Here is a 25,976-nt window from a genome sequence, read left to right on the forward strand (position 1 = left end):
TACTTAAGTTCTTCTTATAAATCCTGTAATTTTGCTAGGAAGTAGAAATGAAGATCCAAATCTCAAAGGGTAAAGTTATGTTTGATTTCAATTCAAAATTCAAGGAGTAAAGCAATTCCAAAGCTTGCTTGTGTTCAAGATGGAGTCAGTTTATTTTCCAAATTCAAGACAGGAGCAAAGAACAAAGAAAGAGATCCCAAGATGGAGTCAAGTTAATTTTCGTGCAGCAGGCAGATGTTAAACCAAAGAGTTCTCAGCAAATAATCCAAAGGGTGTCAGCAATAATCCAAAAGGTGTCAGCAAATAGTCCAAAAGGCTCAGCAAGTATTCCAAATAGGTTAATCCAACAATAAGTAATCCAAGAAAGAAGTGATTTCAATCTCTTCTAGGTTCCATTTAATTCATGATTATTAAGTTATTCATGTTGTGAAAATAGGCAGCAAGAAAAAAAAAAAAAAAAAAAGGCAGCAAGACTGTGTTCCTCCGCTTCAAAAATTAAGTCCAGAAGATTATGATTTTAAAAATCTATCAAGAACAGATTCTGTTCATCACTAGAAATTTTCTTCAGCAGTTAAAATTTTCTAAATAGTCATATCAAATTTAAACTATTTTGTTAAAGCATAAAGTCAGAAAATTATTTTGTAGATTCCCAAGCTCACGTTCAAAATGGAAAGGTAAAAGTGAAGAAAAAAATTAGGTCCGGCTGTTATTTGCGGATGGGTTTAAACAAGAAAAAACTTTCACTTTCGCCCTGGAAAAAAAAACTTTTACTTAAAAGTTTTACGATCTTCTGACTTAAAAACGAAACACAATGGAGATTTTTACCTTAAGTCCTTTCTCTGCTATATTCTTTTTCTTTGAAATGTAGATATTTTTACTTTCGCTTCTTTGCTTTTATTCTTCCCGCTGAGTGAGGGGAGAAAGCGCTGGCCGGTCCTCTTAAGCAAAGAGGAGCGGTTCTCCCGTCTCCGAAGCTGCGGGGCGAACCGCTGCCTCTGGAGTCCTGGCGATGGGTCCTCGGGCAGAGGAGAGCCCCCTGTTCATGGATCGGGCCATCCGGGCCCGATCCGATCGCAATGCGACCTTCGGAGGGGGTAGAAGAGATTCGCCTGGCAGAGCCCTGCCAGACACGTCTCGCCGCGATCTCCACCAAACCGGAAGCCCAATTTAGGGGTTTAAAGTGTTAAGGGAAGGCTTGTGATACTGTCCATAGCCAAAAATGGTGTATTTACTTCCCCATCTCTACTTCACGGAAATTCGATTTCGCGGGCGGTCTCGGAACGCATCCCCCGTGGAAATCGAGGGAACACTGTATTGAGTACATATGCATGGTTATACTTTTCAGGGGTCCGATATTGTTCTATGCACAAGCCTTTTTTTATTGATCGCATGTAATATTCTAATTTTCTGAGAGGGTGGATTTGGAGTTTTCATGATCTGTACCCCATAATCATCACAATTATGACAAATCATGGCTTGAACTACCTTGCTTTGCATGTTATGAGTATCATATATTAAGTTTCACCTTTTAAGTTACATTACTGCAATAAATGAATGTTTGCACTATACAGTATTCTAATTCTAATTCTAAGCTGAATAAAGGTTGCACAAGAAAAGGAACCCAGAGGAAAGATACTGTGGATACCAAAGTTTACCAGTCATTAAAAATTATCTTTATTACAACCATTCATTTATATTTACAAATGTAATTTGTAATCAGTATCATCAATAGATCAAAATATATAGACAAAAGTGTGTGCTTCTTCCTGATTAAACTTCTGACACATCTCAAATGTTTACAAGCCAGTTATTAAACAAGACTATATGATTAATAAATAATAACATCTGGTCCAGTTCAAGTATGTATCAGTACATCAAACCTGATATAGAATCTCTGAAAGCCTAATACTATTTATGAGTTGCAGTTAGTAAAAATAAATATCAAATTTTATGCCTCCGGGCTTAGATTCCTTAGTTTTAAAATGCAAGGTATGTCATATGAAACCATAAAAAGTAATAGGTTGAGACTCGTAAGGTATTGCAAGACCTAAAGATTTTAAAATATTTCAAATATTTTGCAATTGTTTATAAATAAGCGTTTTACATACTTATAATAAAGTCTTTAAATTCTCTTCAAGCTACCCTGTGCATACCCTCCCCCAATAAATACAATCATAAAAAATAAAGCAGGGGGAAAGCAAATGTTTTAAAATTTCATGGGTTTAGCGCAACAATTCTAAAGCAAGATTGCCATTTTGGTTACATAAGCATTTCCATATCTTTCTATCTTTTGCTGCTGGAATATGTATTCTTTACTGTCTGAGTTTATTTTCACAAACAACAAATACAGTTATGTTCCCCCTACAGACCAACTGTGCCTTTTCTGTAATATCAGAAATAAAGATATATTAGTTTTCCTTGTTATTCCCTATTTTAATATTTTTGTCAGCTGCCTTAGAAAGTTTTAAACTTAAACTTGAGATAAAATATTTTAACTGACCAATGTTACTGAAATATAAGAAATGTGGAATATGCTTTAAGAATATGCCTGTCTTTCTTTTACAAAGTCAATCCAAATGCTAGATCTCAAAACTTCTTAAGTTTTGTCACTTGTTATATTAAAGTTGAGACAGGAATGTGGATCTTTAATCAATTCTTTAATGGCACAGATATTAAAAATAAAAATAATGAAAATACTGGTTCCTTTGCCTTACAAATAAGAAAAGGGTGATATTGAAGTAGGTTATAACATCAGATTTTGATTGGGAGAACTTGAAACTAAGTATTTTTTTTTTAATTGGGATAATTTGACTTTAGAAGTAGTAAATGGTAGAAATATTTTTTCTAAATTGTTAAACTACCTAAACAAGGCTCTAGAGCAATTACACTTGCTCTTGCAATATGGTTCAGGACCGTTATCTACTACATTTTATAGTAACTTTTTATGATGGCAGTTACCAGCAGTTATTATATCCATTTAAGCAAATAAATGCGTGCTTTATTAATGAAATCTGTATGAACTTATTACACACACGTGTTGGGGGGCTATATAATTAATATAAAATTTATGAACATTAAATCTTAAGACAGTTCTAATGAGGACTATAATATTTATTTGATTCATTTCAGAATGCTTGATTTGTTAAAATGTTTGATTTACTGAAGTAATTAAAAATGTGTATTATTTACATGCCAGTCCTATCATGGTATTTACAGCAGCATAGATAGGCTTTTGAACAGCTTCTCATCTAGAATTGAAAGGCCGGGCGGCTTAACGCCTGGCCAACATTTGCTGAGGTGGCAATTAGCTCAGCACCTCTTATCTGATTAGAGCTGGGCCGCTCGGACCGTCAGGAGGTGGGGGAGTGGCCTATTGCCCTATTTCAGGGGCCTACTCTCCTCCCACGCTTCCTCTTCCGAGCACCGCCTACAAACAAGGCTGGGTGCTCCTCATCTCGCTCGCCTTCGTGCAGGAGATCTCTGTGGAAGCCCTGAAGGAGCAGATCCTTCTCCACCTTCAGCCCCCGGAAATCAGGAAAGTGATGGGACGAGTGAGTGGGGGACGGCCCGCCTTGACCGAACGTGAGTCATAGTATACTAGACTTACAAAAATTTAGAGTTCTCCATATGTTCAAAAATTGAAAATAGAAGGGTTTAATTTTGTCCATTTTAACACATATTACAAACTCTCTTTGAAAATATATATCATGAACTGTCTTATACCTGACAAGAACAGCTTTGCCCAATTATCAGCAGTAACATAGTATCTTAATTGTGCTGGTAGTCCTTGACTTACAACTACAGTTTGGACCAGAATATCCATTGTTAAGCAAGTGACTCTTGTCTAATTTTACAACCTTTTTGGTCATGGCTGTTAACCGAATCACTGCAGTTAAGTGAATTATGTGGTCATTAAGTGAATCTAGCTTCCCCCATTTACTTTGCTTCTTGGAAGTGGGCTAGAAAAGTCACATATGGTAATCACATGATCAAGGATGCTGCAACCATCATAAACATGCCTGTTGCCAAACACCTGAATTTTGTTGCATGACCATGCAATGCTATGATGGTCATAGGTTTGAGAACCAGTCATAAGTCACTTTTTTAGGTGCCATTTAGTGACTTTCAACAATCATAAATGAATGGTTATAGGTCAAGGGCCACCTGTAATGCAATGTAAGCTGCAGTATATTACTGAGCATGATCATTGAACAAAACTACTACTGCAAAGTTTTCATTTAGATCATTTCTTTTTCAGATAAGCCTCATTCACAGACCAACTGAGGTTGTAACAAGTAACATAGAGAAAATCCCTGAGAATTCTGATTTAAAGAGAACAGTATCTATTATGGGGAGCTGAATGCTACTACTTGTAGATAGGTCACTTGTGCTTTATTAAATAGCAGGGATTATATTTTTAATGGTGCTCTCAGTGTGGTTGCCAGAAAAAGTTAATTATGATTTACTTTCTTTAGTAAAGTGCAAACGAAAGGTGCATCATTGAGAACAGCAAACAAATCAGCAAGTTTCCAATTTGATTTTTTGAAAAATCATAGCCTTTTCTCCTCGAAGCGTGGGACAATCCCTGTATCATCTGAAGCTGAGCTGTTTTCTTTTTCATTAATCTTCAGATTCTCTTCTGCCAGCTGTGATAGGTATTTCTGTGTGGGACAAATAAATTGTTTTTAAATTAATGAACAATTAAATTGTCTAAAGTACACATATAATTCCCATGTAAGCATTTAATAATGCCAAAGGATCAAAAAAAGAAGTACAAACCTATTAGTCCCAGTGGCAGTATACATGTATCAACTCTCCTCAGCTTCTCTTTGCCAGTCTTACTTGGTTTACTCTTTAACCAATGATGTTATGGTAAGCATCAGTGGATATGTTTAACACAAGTTAGCACTTTTTTCCAAACTTAAAGCAAAAATTCAAAATTCTTCCAAGTTCCTAGCATGAATTGCTGAGAAATCCTTGTGCAATATAATTTTGATAATGTGTTTTACAATGATGAAAAGGTTAGTTTGCATTGAAACATTTAATAGCAGGATGACAGACAGTCCTCAATATAATGACCAGAAAGGAAGCTTTCCACTACAGTTGCAAGTAATGACAATTATGTGCCTTGCTTCACAATCCCCTCATCTCCTAGATGCCACTATTAAATGAACAAACGGGTTGTTAAACAAGCATGGGGTATCTTGAGTGGGAAGGTTCTAGGAAGTCTGCCTGCCACCAAGCATGGAAATGTTTGGAAAGCTTTTTGTTATCTATCTAACTCTCTTTAGGATCCAGCCTAACCCAGCCATATGCACTCTGTGGTGCATTTTATGCTTTGGCTACTTTTTCTTTAGATATGAACTTTTTCTTCAGCTCTTCAAGGCAAACAAGCTACAGAAATATGTTATTTGCTCTATTTCTTCCATTCCCCTACTGTTCAGTTCTGGCAGAGACTAATACAAGGTAAACAACATATAGATATTGTCACCCTTTTTCCTTGAATCCAGGAAACTTAGCAAATTAAATTGTTAAAGGGGATTGATATAGGAGGGCAGAGGGTGAGAGTTTAGTTTCAGCACCTAATGGCTGGGGTGTGGGGATGGGGAGAAAAAAATCAACAACTCTGTTCCTTGCAGCCTTTTGTATTTTCTTCATTGAAGAACTGTAGCTTTTTGCAGGTGGCTTTGACTTCCTCAAAGCCTAGGTTAGCTGAAAAGGTAATGTAGGGGCAAAAAGGCTCTAAAACAGCCACCATTTCTATAAGGAATTGTTGGGAATGCTGAAAATGGTGACTGTTTCCAGGAGGCATGGGGAGAAGGCTCAAGTACTGCAGGGTCCCATTTGGGCCAGGATGTTGGGGAGAGATTCAGGGAGCACTGAAATATCCCTGTGGTCCAGTGTAAGGGCATGTGTCGCCATGGTCGTTGCAGCTGCCATAGGTTTGAAACAGAATTATATGAAACGTGTGTGTGTGGGGGGGGGGTTGTCATAACTTCAAACAACCATTAAGTGATCAGTTCTATCTTGAGGTCTACCTGTAATGAGTTTCTTTTAGGCTAAATAATGTAAAATGTTCTCTGGAGAAGAATTATTTGAACATATCTACTAAAAAGTTGATGATTGTTTCATATACAGTGGTACCTGTACTTAAGAACTTAATTCATTCTGTGACCAGGTTCTTAAGTAGAAATGTTCTTAAGTAGAAGCAATTTTTCCCATAGGAATCAATGTAAAAGCACATAATGTGTGCAAACCAATTAGGAAAGAAATAAAAACTCAGAATTTGGATGGGAGGAGGAGGGGGAAGAAGAGGAGGAGGACAGTCACTGCCGAAGAAAGAAAGTGAGGTGAGGGGAATTTTAAAAAATCCAAAACTTTAAGGCTTTAAAAAAAAAAAGAGGGACTCTGAGGCAACACCCAGAGAAAGGAAAATGCTCCATTTTCTCTGGGCTACTCAGAGGGAAGACAGTGTTTCTTTGGGTGCTGGCAGAGGTTTAATTCCCTCTCCAAGCTCCCAGAGAAAGGAAAATGCTTCGTTCGCTCTGGACTGCCAAAGCCTGCTTAAGCGCCACTGAAAGGCTCCTCTGGCAGCCCAGAAAAGCCCGAGATGGCCAGGATTATAGGGGGAATGGCAGGAAACTGCCCGGGCCTTCATGCCGCTCTCAAATTTCCTTGGAAATTTTTCTGGGCGCGGGTTCTTAAGTAGAAAATAGTTCTTAAATGGAGACAAAAAAATCTTGAACACTGGGTTCTTATCTAGAAAAGTTCTTAAGTAGAGGCGTTCTTAAGTAGAGGTACCAGTGTAATTCTTAAAACTACTTAGAGAAAAATCCCAGACTTGGAAGAAAGGAACTAAGGAAAGAAAAGTAAAAAACTTTTAAAACACAGAAAATTGGACTTTTAAACAGGGTAGGCGCTGGCTTGGGAAAGGCATTTTAAAATGCTGAAATTATCTACTTAAATAACTGACTTGGGTTCTATAAATTGAATTAAAATTGGATTAAATACCTATCAGATTTGAGACATTGAAACTTAAATCGAGAGCACCACCTATTGGTGAATGGAAAATATACAAGCTTTACAAGTCTAGGAAAAGTTTTGGATAAGAGAAATAAAAACATTTATTTGGAGGACTGTGGTGATATCTAGTGTTCAACAATGTTCCCTCTAAGCTGCACAGCCGCGCGGCCACGCAGCCATCAGGAACCCGCTGCGCACAAATTTGGAGTGGCGTAGTCCACTCTGAGTCTGGAATTACTTGCTCACTCGCTCGCTTCTCTGAGCTCCGTTCTTTTCCCCAGTTTCAAGGCTTGGAGGAGCTGGCTGGTGAGAGGACTCCAGCAGAGAGACCGCCCCTGTCCGCCTGCTGGAAGAACCGTTGTACATACTTGAACGGTCTTCTCAGTGCTCTGGAAGGAGAGTCCATCATGGGTTGTTAACCAATCCTATTGGTAGAGACTGAGTTAATTTGAATAATTAACAGTCACCGCCCCCTTAGCAGCCCCCAGGAGCCAGTTTTAAAAACGAAGACAATGTAAAAACCATAAAATTTTATTAACTCCATAACAATGTATAACATTCAACAGTCCCAACACTCCGGCGACCTGGCCTCTCCTTCCAGAGCACTGAGAAGACCATTCAGGTATGTACAACGGTTCTTCTCCATTGACTCTGGAAGGAGAGCCCATCATGGGATATACCAAAGATCAAATTTCCTGGGAGGGAAAAGGCTGGGCCGAGGTCGTTGGAGTGGCACACACTCGCTGCAAGACACGCCTGCCAAAGGAAGCCTCTGCCGAAGCCAAGGAGTCCAGTTTATAGTGGCGTATAAAAGTAGAAGCTGACGCCCAGGTTGCTGCATGACAAATATCGTCTAAAGAAGCTTGCGTCGACCAAGCCTCCGAAGTAGCCGCACTTCTGGTCGAATGTGCCATGACCCTGGCGGGAGATGATCTCGCCGTATAAGCCTCCGCAATGCAATCCCTAATCCAGCTACTAAGATTGCGAAGAAACTCCAAGACCCATCGTGACCTGAGCAAAAGAGACAAACAGTCTTTCAGTCCTTCGGAATGATGCTGTCCTCCTGATATAGAGCTTCAAAGCCCTTTGGACATCAATCTTGTGCCAACGAAGCTCAGAAGGATGTTGACCATGCGTGCAGAAGTCCAGAAGAACCAGTTCTTGCCTTCTGTGAAAGTCCGAATTTACCTTCGGGATGAACGAAGGATCCAGCCGCAGCACCACTCTGTCCAGATGGAACACACACAAGTCCGGTCTAACGGACAGTGCTGACAGCTCAGAAACTCTACGGGCAGATGTAATCGCCACCAAAAACAATGTCTTAATCGATAAGAATCTACATGAAATTGACCTCATGGGCTCAAAGGGAGGTCCCGTGAGTGCACGTAGCACCAGGGTGAGATCCCATGTCGGGAATCTCCGTACCGGAGGAGCGTGCTTGTTAATAGCTCCCTTGATGAAATCCCTCACCCATGGGTGGTGAGCCAAAGATCAAAATTCTGACAAACGGATTATAGTTGAAAGGGCAGCCACTTGCCTTTTTAAGGTGTTAGGGGCTAAGCCCCGCTCAATTCCCGATTGGAGAAATTCCAGGATTGCAATTAATGAAGCTTGCTTCAGGTCATATTGACGGTTGGAACAAAATCTGCAGAAGGCCGCCCATGTCGCCTGATATATCCGTACTGTCAATGGACGACGAGCCGCCTGCATTGTAGCAATGACCATGTCCGGTAGATGTTGCTGCATCAGTCTCTCCCGCTCACACGCCAGGCAGCTAGTTGGAACCATTGAGGATCCGGGTGACAAATGGATCCATGAGTAAGCGAGATGTCCTGGTCTGGGATCCTCCAAGGAGGGGACACTGACAGGGCTACCAGGTCTGCGAACCACGGACGGCGCGGCCAGTATGGAGCCACTATGATCACCTCGGCTCTCTCCCGGATCACCTTGTCCAGTACTCTTTGAATAAGACATGTCGGGGGAAATGCATATAACAGACCCCGGGGCCATGGAGACAAGAGGGCATTGACCCTTTCTGCTTTCGGTGTTGGGAACCGAGAATAAAATCTTACTAGGTGCGTGTTGGCTTGTGATGCAAAAAGGTCCATTAGAGGAGTCCCGAAGCATTGAATTATCTGATTAAAAACTCCGGGATCCAGTCTCCACTCTGCGGGCTCCAGGGTAGACCTGCTCAGCCAATCTGCCTGAATGTTGCTGGTCCCGGCAATGTGTTCCGCCGACAGTGAAGCTAAGTGGGTCTTGGCCCAGTTGAAAAGGGCCGCTGACTCGACCATCAGACGGAGAGATTTCGTTCCCCCTTGATGGTTCAAGTGGGCCCTGGTAGCCACATTGTCGGTTAAGACCAACACATGCTTGCCCTGAACCCAAGGTGAAAAGGCTTGAAGAGCAAGAAAGACTGCCCTGAGCTCCAAATAGTTGATGTTGATTGGGCTCAGATCTTCCGGAGACCAAAGTCCCTGGGCCATATGCAGTCCCATGTGGGGCCCCCAGCCGGACAGACTGGCATCCGTTGTGAGGATTAAGCGGTCCCGGTTGCAGAAGAGGGACCCCTTGCACAAGGCTGGGGAAGTCCACCATCTCAACGATTCCCTGACTTCGGAAGGGAGCCGCACTGACCGTTGTGAGTGACTCATTTCAGCCCTCTGCGATGGAAGAAGGAACCATTGAAGGACCCTGAGATGATGACGAGCCCAAGGCACGATGCCGATAGATGAAACCAGGGTCCCCAGTACTTTTGAAAGAAAAGCAAGAGACACCCGTTGCTGGTGTCGAAGTTGTAAGATTAATTGTCGAATGTTTGCCATTCTTTCTGGGGATAAGGTCACAGTCCCCGTGAAGGTATCTATCATGGACCCCAGGTGTAACAGTCTAGCTGTTGGAAGAAGATGACTTTTTTCTTCGTTGATCGTGAACCCGTGGGATCCCAACGTCTGTCTCGTGACTGCCAGATCTTCCAGCGCCCTGTGCGGGGACCTGGACAGGATAATAAGATCGTCTAGGTACGCTAGCATCCGAATCCCATGGGACCTGATATTGGCAGTCAGTACGTCGAGTAATTTCGTAAATGTGCGAGGGGCCGAAGAGAGGCCGAACGGCATTGCCCGGTATTGGTAGTGGGACCCGTCCAGGTAGAATCGGAGAAATCTCCGATGAGCCGGCAGGATTGGCACATGCAAATAGGCTTCTTTCAAGTCTATGGATGTCAAGAGATCGTGCCTCCGGATTGCAGCCAAGATGGTTTGAAGGGAATGCATCCGGAATCGTCGATACCTGATGTAGGTATTGAGGTGTTTTAAATTGAGGATCATTCGGACCCCTCCCGATGTTTTTGGTACAAGGAAGACCCTTGAATAAAACCTGGTACCTATTTCGTGTCTGGGCACTTCCTCTATTGCCTGTATCTCCAAGAGATGGGCTATCTCCTTTCGAAGTTGTGACCTCTTCTGGGGGTCCCGCTGAACTGGGCACTGAACATAACGGTTTGGTGGGGGCTGGAGGAACTCCAAATGCAAGCCCTGGGAGACAGTTGCTAACGCCCACCTGTCGGAAGACGTAGTCCGCCAGGAGGCCTCGAAAAACTGAATTTTTCCTCCCAGGGGCCGATGAATAGAGTCACTTAGGGCGCTTGAAGCCCCTCTGGTTTCCACGAAAGGGATGCCTCGTTTGTTGATACCCTCTCTGACGATCCTGTAAGGGGACTCTATCACTCCGAAATGTGGTAGGATTATACTGGTTCTGGGAATACGGTCTTGTATTCTGACCAGCTGGAGCGGAGGAGTCCCACCGAAAGGGCTGCCTGCGTTGGTAGGGGTTATAGCGTCGATCCTGGCGCCTATAGGCTCTGGGGAGGGACTTCCTCTTGTCCTTGTCCTCAACGAGGACTGGGTCCACGCTTCCCCCAAAAGCTTGTCCCCTTGAAAGGGTGCTGAGGCCAGGTTCCATTTAGACTTCAGATCTGCTGGCCAGCTCCTCAGCCAGAGAAGGCGCCTTGATGACAGAGTGGTCGCCATACTCCTGGCCGAAAACTTGGCAGCATGTAGAGTGGCGTCAGCTGAAAATTCCGCTGCCGCCAACAGTTTTCCAAGATCTTGCCGCAATCGACCCTCATCCGGTCCAAGTCTGGCCTGCATCTCCTGCAGCCATACGATCGATGCTCTTGTGAAAAAGGAAGCAGCAGCCGCTGCTCTAAATCCCCAGCTTGCCATCTGATGCGTTTTGCGTAATAACACCTCTGCTTTTCTGTCCTCAGGTTTTAGGCTGTCGCCTGTCTTTGAGGGCACTAATGACTTGGAAATCAGCTGCATGACTGGCTGATCTATAGGGGGGAATTCCAGTAATTTCTCTACCTCCTCATCAAATGTGTAGAATCTTCTTTCTACTGCAGAGGGGCCCTGAGCTGCAGCTGGGTGTTGCCAGGGTCTTTTAACACTTTGCTGGAAAATATCAGAGGATGGAATGTGCTCTGACTCGGGCTGGGGTTCCTTAAAGAGGACCGTAGACGGTTTGGTCCCATCCGTGGTGTCTGTTGATTTCCCAGGACCTGGTAAGTCTACAGTTTGTTTGGCCTTATGAAGCAAGACCCTGAAAGTTGAAGCTTTAAATAATCCAGCCGCCACAGGCTGTTCTGGCGGTGTTTCATCGTCAGAAAGTTCATAGTCTTTTTCAATGTCCTGTAAAGGGTTTGCTTCTTCAGCCCAAGACCCCAAACCCGAGGGGGGCGGTGCATACCATAGGTTTTTTGACTGCACTGGGCGAGGCTGCTGTGTAACCTGTTGCACCCCCGCCGCCATCCCCTGAGTATAGGCATTTGTAATTAAGTCCTGCATCGAAGGGGACATCTGTTGCCAAGTATCTGGCTGTACCCGAAGCCCTGCTGTTGTGGGCGTGAAAGACTCTGCGTTCTCCTGAAGGAGTGAGTTGGAGAAGCTGGTCTAGGCCCACTGTGTGCTGGGGATGGCAGGACCTGACTCAAAGGTGCAAACTGCCTCTCTGGAGACCAGTCTTTCTCAGAAAAATCTTCAGCAGGTCTCAATGACATAGGCTGAGCTTCCCTGGCCAGGGTCAAGTGCGAAGGAGTAGATGCCAACACGGGTGGCTGGAGTGCTGCCTCTAATCTCTGCTCTAAGGCCTTGATGCGCCTTTCTGCCTTCTTAATGGAGGCTGAAGAGCTCTGAGAGGACTTGTCCTTGTCCTTAGACTTAGGAACCTTGGTCTTGTCCTTGGACCCAGTAGAAGGAGAGCTCACTTTCTCAGGAGTAGTGTGACTCTCCATAGTACTCACACAAAATCGATTATCACACTCGAGGAACAGCAGACCGCACTTGTTCTTTAACTCTGACAGAGTAAAAATGGTGACCGGGAGCTTTGACAGGCTCGCGCATGCGCAGAACAGCCTGATCCGTTCATCGCGCCCAGCAACAGAGCGGAGAGGAATTTTCCCGCCCTTAGCTGTCACTTCGCCCGCGGGCGAAGGCTCTCCTAAAATGGCGGTGCCTGAGGCGATATCTCCCCACTCCTGTTGCCTGTCCAGCAGGCTTCATGACAGGAGCGCCAAGCCGCTAAACATTCTTGCCGGCATTCAATTCCTCGGAAAAAAGCCAAAACCAGCAAAAAAGCGGCGGCAATTGATCTAGCCGCTGAACAGCTGAGAGGCGCTGGCACGCTTCCAACCGCCTTTTTTTCTGTTGTTTTACAGGGAAATCGCCTTTCCTCGAGCCTCCCAGGGGGGGGCGGACCCCCCCACCTTCGGCTCGCAGCCGGGTATGACCTCAGAGGTCAGGGACCCCAGGCTGTGTAGCTCCTCGATTGGGGCAGTACCCTCTGAGGGAAGAGGTCCCCGAGGAGAGATCGATGGGGGTGGTGCCCGCAGAGGGCAGAGACCCCTTTGGAAATTCTTCTTCAACCTCCAGTGAAGACAAAAGAAGAAAATATTAAAAAGGTACCACTTTAATATAAAGAAACATAGCATAACATAACATATTAAACTCTATTAATCACTCAGTACAGAAACTACAGTCTCTACACTTAGACTGAGTTTTTAAAACTGGCTCCTGGGGGCTGCTAGGGGGGCGGTGACTGTTAATTATTCAAATTAACTCAGTCTCTACGAATAGGATTGGTTAACAACCCATGATGGACTCTCCTTCCAGAGTCAATGGAGAACCACCGATTCCGTTCTTGTTAATGGCTAGTCTGACTCTCCCCCTATACCACAGCTGTTCCGCCTGCCTGCTGGGCGCTTGCAAAAAGATCGGGTGGGTGAGAGGTGGAAAGGCTGGGGGGGATCCTCTGCGCCTGCGCAAGCAGCAGCCTTGCTTTTCGCATGTTCTTTCAAGTGTGCTGCCGGGGGCTTCGCTCATTTCCCCCTGCCCAACCTAGCGCTTAGCTATTAAGTCAAAGACACTAGAGCAAGAGGAGTCAGTGAGTACTGTAGTTAATATTAAACTGAAGCCCTGTTCATTGCCGAGAGTGAGTGCAGCTGGGGCCGAGGGTTGTGTTTTTTTTTGCAACCCCTTTTTTTTTGCAATCTTAAGAGGCCACCGTTCCATGTCTGAAACCTTTGTGTTTTTCCTTTTTGGGAGGCAAGGGTTGGGGTTTTTATTTTGCATGAAAGAAGTCTTACTTTTTTCTTTTTTTGGAAAGGAGAATGTCGCTAGAAATGCACGCTTGGTTTCCTTGTGAATAGTTGGTTTGGGGGGGGGTTGTGTAGGTGTCTGTGAGGCCGAGGGGGGCTAAAACTCTCCTTTTGTTGGTGATGTTGTGTGGTTTATGTGCAAATGCATGTGGGGGACCCAGGGAAGCGTCGTAGCGGTCCTGTGTTGCCATAGAAACGGGCTATGCAGGGGGGTTGCAAAACAGGTGGCTTGTGATCTTAACTATTGCGGTGGGGATTCCAGTGGGCTTGTTTGGGGATGGGACGGAGGGGGGGGGGAGCCGAGGGGAGAGACACCCCCCACCTCCAAGTGTATCTCACAGGATTTGTGGCCATGCAAAAGTGATGCCTTTGGATCGTTTCTCTCCAAGGCTTCTTTTTGTTTGTGTTGTTTGAAATTAAACTGCTGAAAGTTTGCCTTGCTCGGGATGAGATTGAAGTTTTGCACCAGAGGACATTTGAAGGTGCAAGGGAATGAAGGCATAAAAATAAGGCCGTTTGAATTTTTTATTTTGAACCCCATCCTGCTGCTGATGAGATTCAGTTTCCTTGTATATGTCCAGCCCATCTCTCTCCTTTCCTTCCTTCCTTCCTTCCTTCCCTCTTTCCTTCCTTCCTCTTTATTCCTTTCTCTTTTTTCCTTTTCCTCTCTCCCTCCATTCTCCTTCCTTTCTTTCTTTCTTCCTTCCTTTCTGTCTCTTTCTTTTCCTCCCTCCCTTCTCCTTCCTTCTCTCTTTCTTTTTCTGCTTCTCTCCCTCCCTTCTCCTTCCTTCCTTCCTCCCTTCCTTCCTCTTTATTCCTTTCCTTTCTTTTTCCTTTTCTTCCCTCTCTCCCTCCCTTCTCCTTCCTTTCTTCCTTCCCTTCCTTCCTTTCTCTTTCTTCTCCTTCCTCCCTTCTCCTTCCTCCCTTCCTCCCTCTCTCCCTTCCAATTCATTCCTCCCTCCCTTCCCCTTTCTTCCTTCCTCTTTCTTCCTTTCTCTTTCTTCTCCTTCCTCCCTTCTCCTTCCTTCCTTCCTCCCTTCCTCTCTCCCTTTCAATTCATTCCTCCCTCCCTTCCCCTTCCTTCCTTTTTATTCCATCCTTCTTTCTCTTTCTTTTCCTCCGTCCCTCCCTTATTTTTCCTTCCTTCCTTCCTTCCTTCCCTTACTCTTTCTTTCTTTCTCTCCCTTCTTTCCTTCTCTTTCTTTCCTTCTTTTCTGTAATCTCACATTATGACCTTTGCAGGAGCCCCACAATCATGTGATCAAAACTTGCCCACTGTTTCATATTTATGACCATTGCTGTGTCCTGAGGTCACGTGACCCCATTTTGCGAGCGTCTCGGAAGCAAAGACAATAGGGGAGGGGGTGGAGAAGCCAGATTCACTTAACAACTGGGTTTCTAAGCGATCCATGCCCAGGCATGAAAATGTGCCGCTCAGACATTATACATTTCCGCTCACACCGGAAAAAAATTAGAGGGAACATTGGACTGTTCAATATTTATCTACTTTATGACTACTGGAGGTTTACTTGTGAGAACAAGGATCCTGGACTACCTAAAAGGAACTAATTGATCTGGGATATAAAGAACTATGGTTATTGTACTCTCTGAGGAGCAATGTTAGGCCTGAACATATGAGGTTTAGACTAGTGAGTAAAAGTGGGGCTTACTAAAATAAGACAAGATGCTTCATCAGGAGGAAATGAGTCGAATTTTAAAAGATATGGTATTGATGTTCCAGATTAATGACTATGACAAAAAAGCATAGGGAGATAAGGAACCTAATATGTGGCATTGATGGGAAAATAGAAAATACTTCACAAAGAACAATGAACAAAACTCAAAATGTCCAGGAAAAGGAGAAGACAACAGAAAGAATAGAGGAAATAAGAACTGAAGTATTAAAAAAGACAAGAGATGATGGACAGAAAAGAAATGCCTTTTGGGAGGGGTGGAGCCAACATTAGGACAGTACGGTCGCTCCCCATAGAGACTCTGTGGGAAGCATTGAACCACAGCTGATTGGATACTCACCCCACAGACAAAATAAAACTGTTGCACCCCCCTCTGACACACACACAAAGCAAACTGACACATGCCATAAACACATAGTCAGACCATTAACTGAGAGCCAACCCAAAACCCGGGATATTACACCACAGACATACATTACAAACAGCTGACTAGTCTGCAGGCATCAACTGCCACAACTATTCAGAATGTCACCCTAATCTGCAAACATCAACTAGTTTATTTATTTAATTGGATTTGTATGCCATCAACTACATCAATTACTCAAGGTGTTACCCCACCAACTAATCGGGATGTTTCAATCAACCTGCTTGCAGCAACTGAGCCAGCACTCCACACCCACCCAGCAGTGTTTATAGAGGGATGGCAGCTCAGACCACGCTTTGTTCACCCGAGCAAAAAGCCGAAGACAACAGCCTGAAGATGACGAGTGGGACCTCACTGAAACATCGCCAGGAGTCTATCAACCTTACGTGAAAACCCCCGAATATGCCTAGACCTATACACACACACAAATGTTTTAAAAAACTAATAGGAAGGCAAGACAAGTAATATAAGTAGCTCTTAACTTACAACTATTCATTAGTAATTATTTGAAGCTACAATACCACTGAAAAAAGTGACTTACCTTTGCAACTATCTCAGTGTCCCTATGATTGCATGATTTAGACCAGGGAGGCCAAAGTAGTGGCCTTTGAACCAGATATATCACTCACAGCTCTGCTAAGGAAAAACGTTGAGATAAGCCACGTGACATCAATGTGACACAGCGGGCTTGACACCTGTGATCTATACCCTTTGCAAGCTGCTTATACTTAGGATAGTTGCAGTGTCCTACAGTCACCTGATCACTATTTGCAACCTTCCCTAGCCTTCACAAGCAAAGTCAATAGGGAAAGCAGCTGGGAAGATGGCAGGTGGCAGCTATGGCAAAAACATTGAAAAAATTGAGTGCAGTCACAGGATACCTCACTTAACAATTGTATCACTTAACGATAAATTTTGCAATCCCAATTATAGTTATAAATTGAGGACAAACTCTAATCTTGGGTGCTGAAAACAGCCCCAAATCAATAGTAAACAGAGCATTTTCATCTGATTTTCTGGAAAGTGTCCAATTAATTTATAGTTAAAATTACAGATTAAAAAAAGCAACAGCCATATATGGGCCATTATATAGTGTAATATTCTCTTATTTTTTAATATAATTCCTCTTAAACATTTAGGGCTTCCTTAGGATTCTTTATTCATTTGTTTGTCTGTTTATTGAATGTATATGTCTGCCTGACTCCTCTGTGACTTTTGATTGTATGCAATATTAAAGCAATTACAAATTACAAACAAAATAACAACAGATGTTTAGGGGGAAATATCAGACTCCAAACAGAGCCAGATAACACCCAAGGAACTGGTCGCTCACTCTAGCCTAACACCTGGGAGCAGAGCCAGGTTTTGAAGACTTTAAAGACAAGTCTGGGTGGGAGCCAAACAGCAGGGCAATACTACTGTTGCAAAGTAGGGCCTTTGGAACAGCTGTGCACTTAATTAGAAGTTAAATTCAGTAGACATGCATAGATGCACAACATGTACAAGAAGCTGATACTATTACTCATTGTAAAGAAGCCCTGCCAAACCAATGCCACTTACTTCACACTCTTAAAAACAGATTCATCTGTTGCTTAGGTTTACTAAAACCATTAATATGTCCAGATCTTAATAAGCAAGTGCACATTTATCCAGCTATGTAAAACTGCTTTGGTCTTAGATTTAGTGGCTAAGCTAATGGAACACCAAGAATCGTAAAAGCAAGCCTTTCACCTGTTCCCATCTCACTTTTCAGTTAAGCTTGTGCGTGACTTATTACCATAATCTCACTTCTTGCTCTAAAGAAAGGCCAACGTAAGGTGACAATCTTCTCTTGATCTCTAATGATATGATGTGTAAAAATTCTTCAGATGTACAACTAGAGAATTAAACTGAAGTATATTAGCATTTAGTTTAGAGCTTCCTAACTTACATTCTATAAAACTGTGATAGAGATGGAGGGTTAAGAAATATGAAATATAAAATAAATAAAACACCCCATTCCCCAAACAGTGTAAATGTATTATGTGAGTTGTCTGAATCTATTCAGCTTCCACTAATCAAACAAGCACCTAGAACATTTTTGAGGCCCCACTAACCAATGACTAGAATGTTTTTGAGCCCCCCTCCAAACATACTGAAATAACTGGGGAAAGTGCATGCTTTTAAGTGAAAAGGCATTGGGAATCCTACTACCTTTTTCTTGTAAAAGAGGATTTTCAGCACTCACTACAATGGAGGTCAAATATTGAAACACTCAATGTCAAATTGATTCTAAAATTTACAAATGTTATTCCCAAAGACTCACACCAATGTATGCATTCTTATACATCATTCTTTTTAAAAGTAAATAATAATAACAACAACAATAACAACAACAACAGAGTTGGAAAGGACCTTGGAGGTCTTCTAGTCCAACCCCCTGCTTAGGCAGGGAACCCTACACTACTTCAGACAAATGGTTATCCAACATCTTAAAAACTTACAGTGCTGGAGTATTCACAACTTCTGGAGGCAAGCTGTTTCACTGGTTAATTGTTGTAATTGTCAGGATATTTTTCCTTAGTTCTAAGTTACTTCTCTCCTTATTTAGTTTCCACCTATAGCTTCTTGTTCTACCCTTAGGTGCTTTGGAGAATAGGCTGACTCCCTCTTCTTTATGACAACCCCTGAGATATTGGAAAAGTGCTATCATGTCTTCCCTGGTCCTTCTTTTCATTAAATTAGACATAAACAGTTCCTACAATCGTTCATATGCTTTAGTCTCCAGTCTTTTTGCGCTTCTCTGTACTCTTTCTAGAGTCTCAACATCCACTCTAATCTCCCATGGCTGCAGCCACCTCATCTCAACTCTAAGCCGACCACGTAATGACAGCCTTTGCAGCACTACTGAAGGCAACCAACCCTTCTCAGACACTCCAAATTTGGATGAGAAAGTCTCTTTTCTTTTTCTCTTTTTTTCAAATTAAGAATTATAATAAAATTGAAGAACTCAATCTATGCCTCTCTGATTGAGTTGAAAAAACTGACAATCATCCAGAGGAAGAGGCATGGCCAAAGAATTTGCAACTCAGTTTCTGGACAATCATGCGATTTGAAACCCATGCTTTGACTCTCCAAGCAGTGCACAAGAGAAGAAATAATTCTGAAATGATGTCCTAACACATTACAGTTGCCTAGTATTCTTGGTATTTCTAAACCACTGTTTTACATACCTTCCTAAATTTGTGTTATTTTGCTTTATTTATTTTACAACAAGGACAACATTGTTCAAAGCTCTTAGGGTAAATAGCAGCAGGTGATTTATATATTGTTGAAGCTTGGAAAAAAACTGATAAAATAATGATTAAAATAAAGAACAAGGAACAATCTGAGGAAGAAACTGGATATCAGGATGTAATTCTGCCTTGTGTTTGTGGAAGGTTATTAATAGAGGGTTGAAGTGAAGAGGTGCTAATTCGCTCGGGAAAACTTCAATGTGATCTACCGCAAGCTTAAAGTAGCCACATAACCCAGCAGACTCTGGAGGATGCAAGCAGATACTGCTGCTGTAGGCTAAAATGCCAAGATAGAGTGTGAGGTAATCTTGCCCGCTAATAAAAAGTACTGGAGTATCCATCATAAGTCTCAGAAATCTCAAGAAGTGGGAACAAATTAAGTGAGATTTCTTGTGGTTGACACAAAAGTGCAAGTAGGCTAGATCTAATACAGCTCTGGCATTAGCAACTACTTCTTCCTTTGAAGGAGCTGCCAGAAGGTAATTACCAAAGTAATGAAAAACCTATCTCACTTGAAAGTATTAAGTGGACTCACACAATCCTGTTGCATTTAATACTCTTTTGCTGGAGTTGAAAGATCAAAGAGAAGCATCTTGAACTGAAACAGATACTCTCTAGTAATAAATGGAAGCACTGGTGATATTCTGTCCAGATTCATTGTATGGATGTAGACATCCTTCGTATCAGTCATGTAAACATGTAGCTATTAGAGGTGAGAACACTTGAAATCAATGGGATGAAGAATCAGTGTGAAGATATGGCTTTGTTTCAAGTTGTGAAATTACAGGAGTAAACCTCCCCTTCTATCTCAAATAGAGGACATCTATTCTTCCTTTGCAGAACAGAGTGGTTATTTTGATTTGCAAAATAGGCAGGGTGAAGTGGGGGGAGGAATAACAACAGCATAGTATTGTGAAGGCCCCTGGAACTTAAGGGCATAGCTCAGCTTATTGTAATAAAAACCTAAAGTTAATTAGTTTTTAATCCTATTTAAGGGGGGGGAAATGAAGGCAATCTACCAAGTTTACTGCTTACAGTTATGAACCATTACTTCAAGTAAAAGTAATGTTTGGATATCTGAAGCTGAATTTAGAAAATGCAAAGTTGGCTGCTTCTATTGCTAGAACTATTATATATAGGCAAGGATTGACTGGCAGATTGGTTTTAAGCATCATAAGAAGCTCCTTGTTACAAGAAGGTATAACATAAAAAGCTGTTGTATTGCACTATGAAAATTTAAGTTTTACTTCACTGTCACTGAATGAAACAGTGATTATCTTCTGTCTGATATTGTTTCCTTAACCAATTCAGACAATCATGCCTTGAGACTGAACAGTATTCTTATGATTCATAAGCTGCAACCAATTTGGTGCTTCGTGGTATTAATCTGCTGGATACCAATCATATTATCTTCTCTTGGAATGTCTTTGGGGCTTCTACTTTTATATTATTTGGTAAATGATACAGCATAGTTATCATCTTCTTCCCCAAACGATTCAATACTGACTTTGATATTTAACTGCTTAATCCATACATACTTAAAAAGATTGTGTACTACTGAAGTAATATAATTTATATCCTATATCATGCAGTTTTCTATTCTACCTTCCTTGTCCATCACTACCACTATGATAAAATTGAGCTAAGAGGAGGGGAAACACAGCACTATAATGAATAATAATTATGCATATACCACAGTAGAATACATATTCAGACTAAAGATGCTGCATATACTGTGAGTAGTTTTGATAATTTATTACTCTGAATAAAATAATAATTTGCTACCTGCAGATTTTTATAATGAACACTACTTCTACAATGATGAATTTTTGCTGCATCTTCGTTTGTATAAAAAAGTCCACAAAGTTTGCAGTAGTAGCCAGTTCTGGGGACAACAAATTCCACACCTATAAAAAATGAATTATAACAATTAGGAATATATTTTTTAAAACGTGTAGGAGAAAAAAATGTTGAATTCAGCTTGTCAATTTGAATCTAATGAACTACAGGTAGTCGTTGACTTACAATAGTTCAGGTGCTTGAAAAAGGGATTTATGACCTTTTTCACACTTACAACATTGTGGTATCCCTGTGATCATGTGATCAAAGTTCAAAGGTTTGGCAACTGGTTCCTATTTATGACATTGCTGTGTCCCAGGGTCATATGATTCCATTTTGAAAACTTCTGACAAATAAAGACAATGAGGAAACCAGATTCACTTAACCGTGTTACTAAATTAACAGTTTCATTGGCTCACTTAACAACTGTGGCAAGAAAGGCTGTAAAATGGAGCAAAATTTACTATTTAATCCTGTTTACTTTACCAGGATTGGTGTTTCTAATTAAATTTCTGACATTTCAATTTAAATGTGTAATACGCAGAAAGCTGAACTTCTCATCTTTCTTTTCCTTGATTATCATAATTTCCATATATAATATTAACACTATAATTATCAACATTATCCATTCTAACAGTTAAGCAGAAAGATTTGTTTATATTTTGTTTATTCATTCACTTAAAGCAGGCTGCTTCCCTGAATTTAATCAGCAAAAATCAACTGATTTCTCTCAGTTTTATTTAAGAAAAGTAGTCCATGCTCATGTTGATTAATGAACATTAACTCTGTTCAGAACTGGATACATGACGTTACATATTTGAAGCAACTGGATGGACATCTGTGATTTTTCCGATTCTGACTAACTATAGTATTTTCTTAAATCTGGAGTTTTAAATATTGTTCTGAAGATAGAAAATCTCTATGAATAAATTCAAGATACATTTTTCTATAAGATAAAGATACTGTATTGTAAAAAGTAACATTATAAATGCTTCACTTTTAATCAGACAAACCTAGTGGAATGTTGAGCTCCGTAAATACATCATCTTGTTCCCATGATGGTGAAAAATACGACTTTTTTGATTCAACTTCTAGGAAATCAGGAGTTTCTATTTCTGTATACCTACAATTTACTTTAAAAACAAAGGAACATTTTGAATGAAAGTAGTTTCTTCACATACACCTAAGCCTACAGTGCCACCTACAAAACATTTTCTAGATCACTCAAGGATTCTTTCAGTGGTGAAATCCAGTAGGTTCTCACAGGTTCAGGAAAACAGGTAGAAGAATTTTTGAGTAGTTCGGAGAACCAGTAGTGGAAATGTTGAGTAGTTTGGCAAACCGGCAAATACCATCTCTAGCTGGCCCCAGAGTGGGGTGGGAATGAAGATTTTGAAGTATCCTTCCCCTGCTATGCTCACCAAGTCACGCTCACCTAGCCACACTATGCCCACCAAGCCACGCTATAGAACCTGTAGTAAAAAAAAATGGATTTCACCACTGAAGTCTTTCATATGATGTTCTCCAAAATTACCATGCATTGTTCCATCTACTTTTTCTTAAGAATTTAGGTGAAGTTATTAAATTGTTACATTACAGTATTTTTGAAATTGTAATCTTGCAAATACCGTAAAGAGCAATGGTAAATAAAATATTCTGGAATGTTATCCTGTTAAATAAAAAGCTCCTATGAGAGGCTTCCATCAAATTATTTTTTTGCAAACATATCCTTAAAATATGAGGCCAAAACTGAAACATTTTAGGACTGTCCCAACAAAGACACTGTGTGATGACTTCACTGTTGCTTCCCTAGTTCTCTCTCCAGATGTCAGCTTGGAGGAAGATGAACCAGTTCCAGACGCATCTGGAGGGGTGTTGGTTAATGGCTCCAAGCGGCCATCTAAGAGGGATTTGGCTCAACCACAGATGGAGGAGGACAGCCCTGACGCTACACATGAAGAAAAAATGCAGATGCAGCCAGTCAGTGATGAAGAAGAGGAACTGCCTTTTGCACCTGATCCAAGAACACGTAGGGAAGAGAAAAGGCAGGAGCAGAGAGAGTCAGCCTAATTACTTAGGAGAAGAAAGCATCACTCTTCGTGATGGACTGCACCAGAAACTGGCTATTTAGCACAGCAGGCAGATGGAACTGATACTAGGAAAAAATGTGTTCATTTCCTAGCTGGGTGTTTCTGATTCCTAAGAACTTTTATCAACATGTCATAAATGAAGAATAATTGTTCACACTGACAAGTCTAAGTAATTTAAAATGACAATGTTTCAAATTGTTAGAAATTAGAAGTGGTCATAACAAGAAAACTCTTCAAAAATATTTGCTAAACATTTACAAAATATCCTTGATAATACAGTACAGTGATACCTCATCTTACAAACGCCTCGTCATACAAACTTTTCGAGATACAAACCTAGGGTTTAAGATTTTTTGCTTCTTCTTACAAACTATTTTCACCTTACAAACCCACCGCCGCTGCTGGGATACCCCGCCTTCAGACCTTCCGTTGCCAGCGAAGCACCCGTTTTTGTGCTGCTGGGATTCCCCTGAGGCTCCCCTCCATGGGAAACCCCACCTCTGGACTTCCGTGATGCTGCAGGGGAATCCCAGAAGGGGAATCCCAGCAGTGCAAAAATGGGTGCTTCGCTGGCAACGGAAGTCTGGAGGTGGGGTTTCCCAGCGAGGGGAGCCTCAATGAAATCGCAGCATCACAAAAACACAGAGGTCTGGAGGTGGGGTTTCGAGGACTTCGGTGTTTTTGTGATGCTGCGATTTCACTGATGCTCCCTTTGCTGGGAAACCCCACCTCCGGACTTCTATTGGAGGTGGGGTTTCCCATGCATGGGAGCCTCATGGGAATCCCAGCAGCGCAAAAACGGGCGCTTCGGCTGGCAAAAGGGGTGAATTTTGGGCTTGCACGCATTATCCTCAAAAAGAGGATAAATCAGCACCTAAAAAACAATAACTTATTGGACCCAAATCAGCATGGCTTTACTGAAGGCAAATCATGTCAGACTAATCTCATTGATTTCTTTGACTATGTCACAAAGGTGTTGGATGAAGGTGGTGCCGTGGATATTGCCTACCTGGACTTCAGCAAAGCCTTTGATACGGTTCCACATAAAGAGCTGATAGATAAATTAGTGAAGATTGGACTTAATCCCTGGATAGTTCAATGGATTTGCAGCTGGCTGAAGCGTAGACAACAGAGAGTTATTGTTAATGGCGAGTATTCTGAACAGAGTCAGGTTACAAGCGGTGTGCCACAAGGGTCTGTTCTGGGTCCTATTCTTTTTAATATGTTTGTGAGTGACATAGGGGAAGGTTTGGTAGGGAAGGTTTGCCTATTTGCCGATGACTCTAAAGTGTGCAATAGGGTTGATATTCCTGGAGGGGTCTGTAATATGGTAAATGATTTAGCTTTACTAGATAAATGGTCAAAGCAATGGAAACTGCAGTTTAATGTTTCCAAATGTAAAATAATGCACTTGGGGAAAAGGAATCCTCAATCTGAGTATTGTATTGGCAGTTCTGTGTTAGCAAATACTTCAAAAGAAAAGGATTTAGGGGTAGTGATTTCTGACAGTCTCAAAATGGGTGAACAGTGCAGTCAGGCGGTAGGGAAAGCAAGTAGGATGCTTGGCTGCATAGCCAGAGGTATAACAAGCAGGAAGAGGGAGATTATGATCCCGCTATATAGAATGCTGGTGAGACCACATTTGGAATACTGTGTTCAGTTCTGGAGACCTCACCTACAAAAAGATATTGACAAAATTGAACGGGTCCAAAGACGGGCTACAAGAATGGTGGAAGGTCTTAAGCATAAAACGTATCAGGAAAGACTTAATGAACTCAATCTGTATAGTCTGGAAGACAGAAGGAAAAGGGGGGACATGATCGAAACATTTAAATATATTAAAGGGTTAAATAAGGTCCAGGAGGGAAGTGTTTTTAATAGGAAAGTGAACACAAGAACAAGGGGACACAATCTGAAGTTAGTTGGAGGTAAGATCAAAAGCAACATGAGAAAATATTATTTTACTGAAAGAGTAGTATATCCTTGGAACAAACTTCCAGCAGACGTGGTAGATAAATCCACAGTAACTGAATTTAAACATGCCTGGGATAAACATATATCCATCCTAAGATAAAATTCAGAAAATAGTATAAGGGCAGACTAGATGGACCATGAGGTCTTTTTCTGCCGTCACACTTCTATGTTTCTATGTTTCTATGTTTCTATTAATCACTTTTCCATTGATTCCTATGGGAAACATTGTTTCATCTTATAAACTTTTCATCTTAAGAACCATGTCCTGAAACCAATTAAGTTTGTAAGACAAGGTATCACTGTATTTGATATGATTTAATGTTGACCATCAGTTCATCAATGTAGCCCCAGAATGGGAGTGTTTGCCTCTCCACTTGGCCGTGCCTGTTTCGTCCCAAGCCTTCTACCCCCAGCCATTTGGGCGCTGCCTTTTCTCTTTTACCCTTTTGCCAAACCCCCTTTCACCCTGGCCTTTTGGACACAGGGGACACTTTGCCGCCAGACAATCAAAAGAGCAATAACCTCACCCCCTTTCATTGATTCCTTTTTGGAAATTTCTGGCGACGTTTCGACAAGGTCACACTCATCATCCTCAGGCTGGTGTTTCTGTCCTTGTTCTAAGGCGAACACTGCGAGACCTAAGCTGCCTTCCTTCTATAAATACTGGTGGCTGGGTGTGGTTTGATGGCTCAGCAATTGCCTGCTGTGTAGAAACTTCCTGGTGAGTCAGTGGGGTAATGTCTTGGGTCGTTGATGTAGCTGAAGTATGCTGATTAGTTAATGGTTGTACTTCAGCTACATCAACGACCCAAGACCTTACCCCACTGACTCACCAGGAAGTTTCTACACAGCAGGCAATTGCTGAGCCATCAAACCACACCCAGCCACCAGTATTTATAGAAGGAAGGCAGCTTAGGTCTCGCAGTGTTCGCCTTAGAACAAGGACAGAAACACCAGCCTGAAGATGATGAGTGTGACCTCGTCGAAACGTCACCAGAAATT

The 25,976-nt window shown here is 41.9% G+C and overlaps 1 protein-coding gene and 1 long non-coding RNA gene across 3 annotated transcripts in view; one reads left to right on the top strand and one right to left on the bottom strand.

Moving 5' to 3' along the window:
- Positions 1 to 25,976, top strand: part of LOC139167802 (uncharacterized) — a 115,660-nt gene that overhangs the window by 25,073 nt on the left and 64,611 nt on the right. The window contains exon 3 of one of the 2 annotated variants that reach the window (XR_011559193.1): positions 18,594 to 19,237. The exons of the other annotated variant lie outside the window; for it this stretch is intronic. This is a non-coding gene — a long non-coding RNA (uncharacterized lncRNA). Of the gene's footprint in view, positions 1 to 18,593; positions 19,238 to 25,976 lie in introns of those variants that run through there. 2 annotated transcript variants of the gene reach the window in all.
- RBM20 (RNA binding motif protein 20) overlaps positions 4,467 to 25,976 on the bottom strand; it is a 111,558-nt gene continuing 90,048 nt past the window's right edge. Inside the window, exons 11-13 of the mRNA XM_070752738.1 lie at positions 21,924 to 22,043; positions 20,857 to 20,978; positions 4,467 to 4,661 (exon numbers count right to left, since the gene is read on the bottom strand). Of these exons, the coding sequence (XP_070608839.1) occupies positions 4,551 to 4,661; positions 20,857 to 20,978; positions 21,924 to 22,043 (353 nt within the window). The 3' untranslated portion in view covers positions 4,467 to 4,550. The remainder of the gene's footprint in view (positions 4,662 to 20,856; positions 20,979 to 21,923; positions 22,044 to 25,976) is intronic.

The sequence above is a fragment of the Erythrolamprus reginae genome, chromosome 5 (assembly GCF_031021105.1).
Source record: "Erythrolamprus reginae isolate rEryReg1 chromosome 5, rEryReg1.hap1, whole genome shotgun sequence".
Lineage (NCBI taxonomy): Eukaryota > Metazoa > Chordata > Lepidosauria > Squamata > Dipsadidae > Erythrolamprus > Erythrolamprus reginae.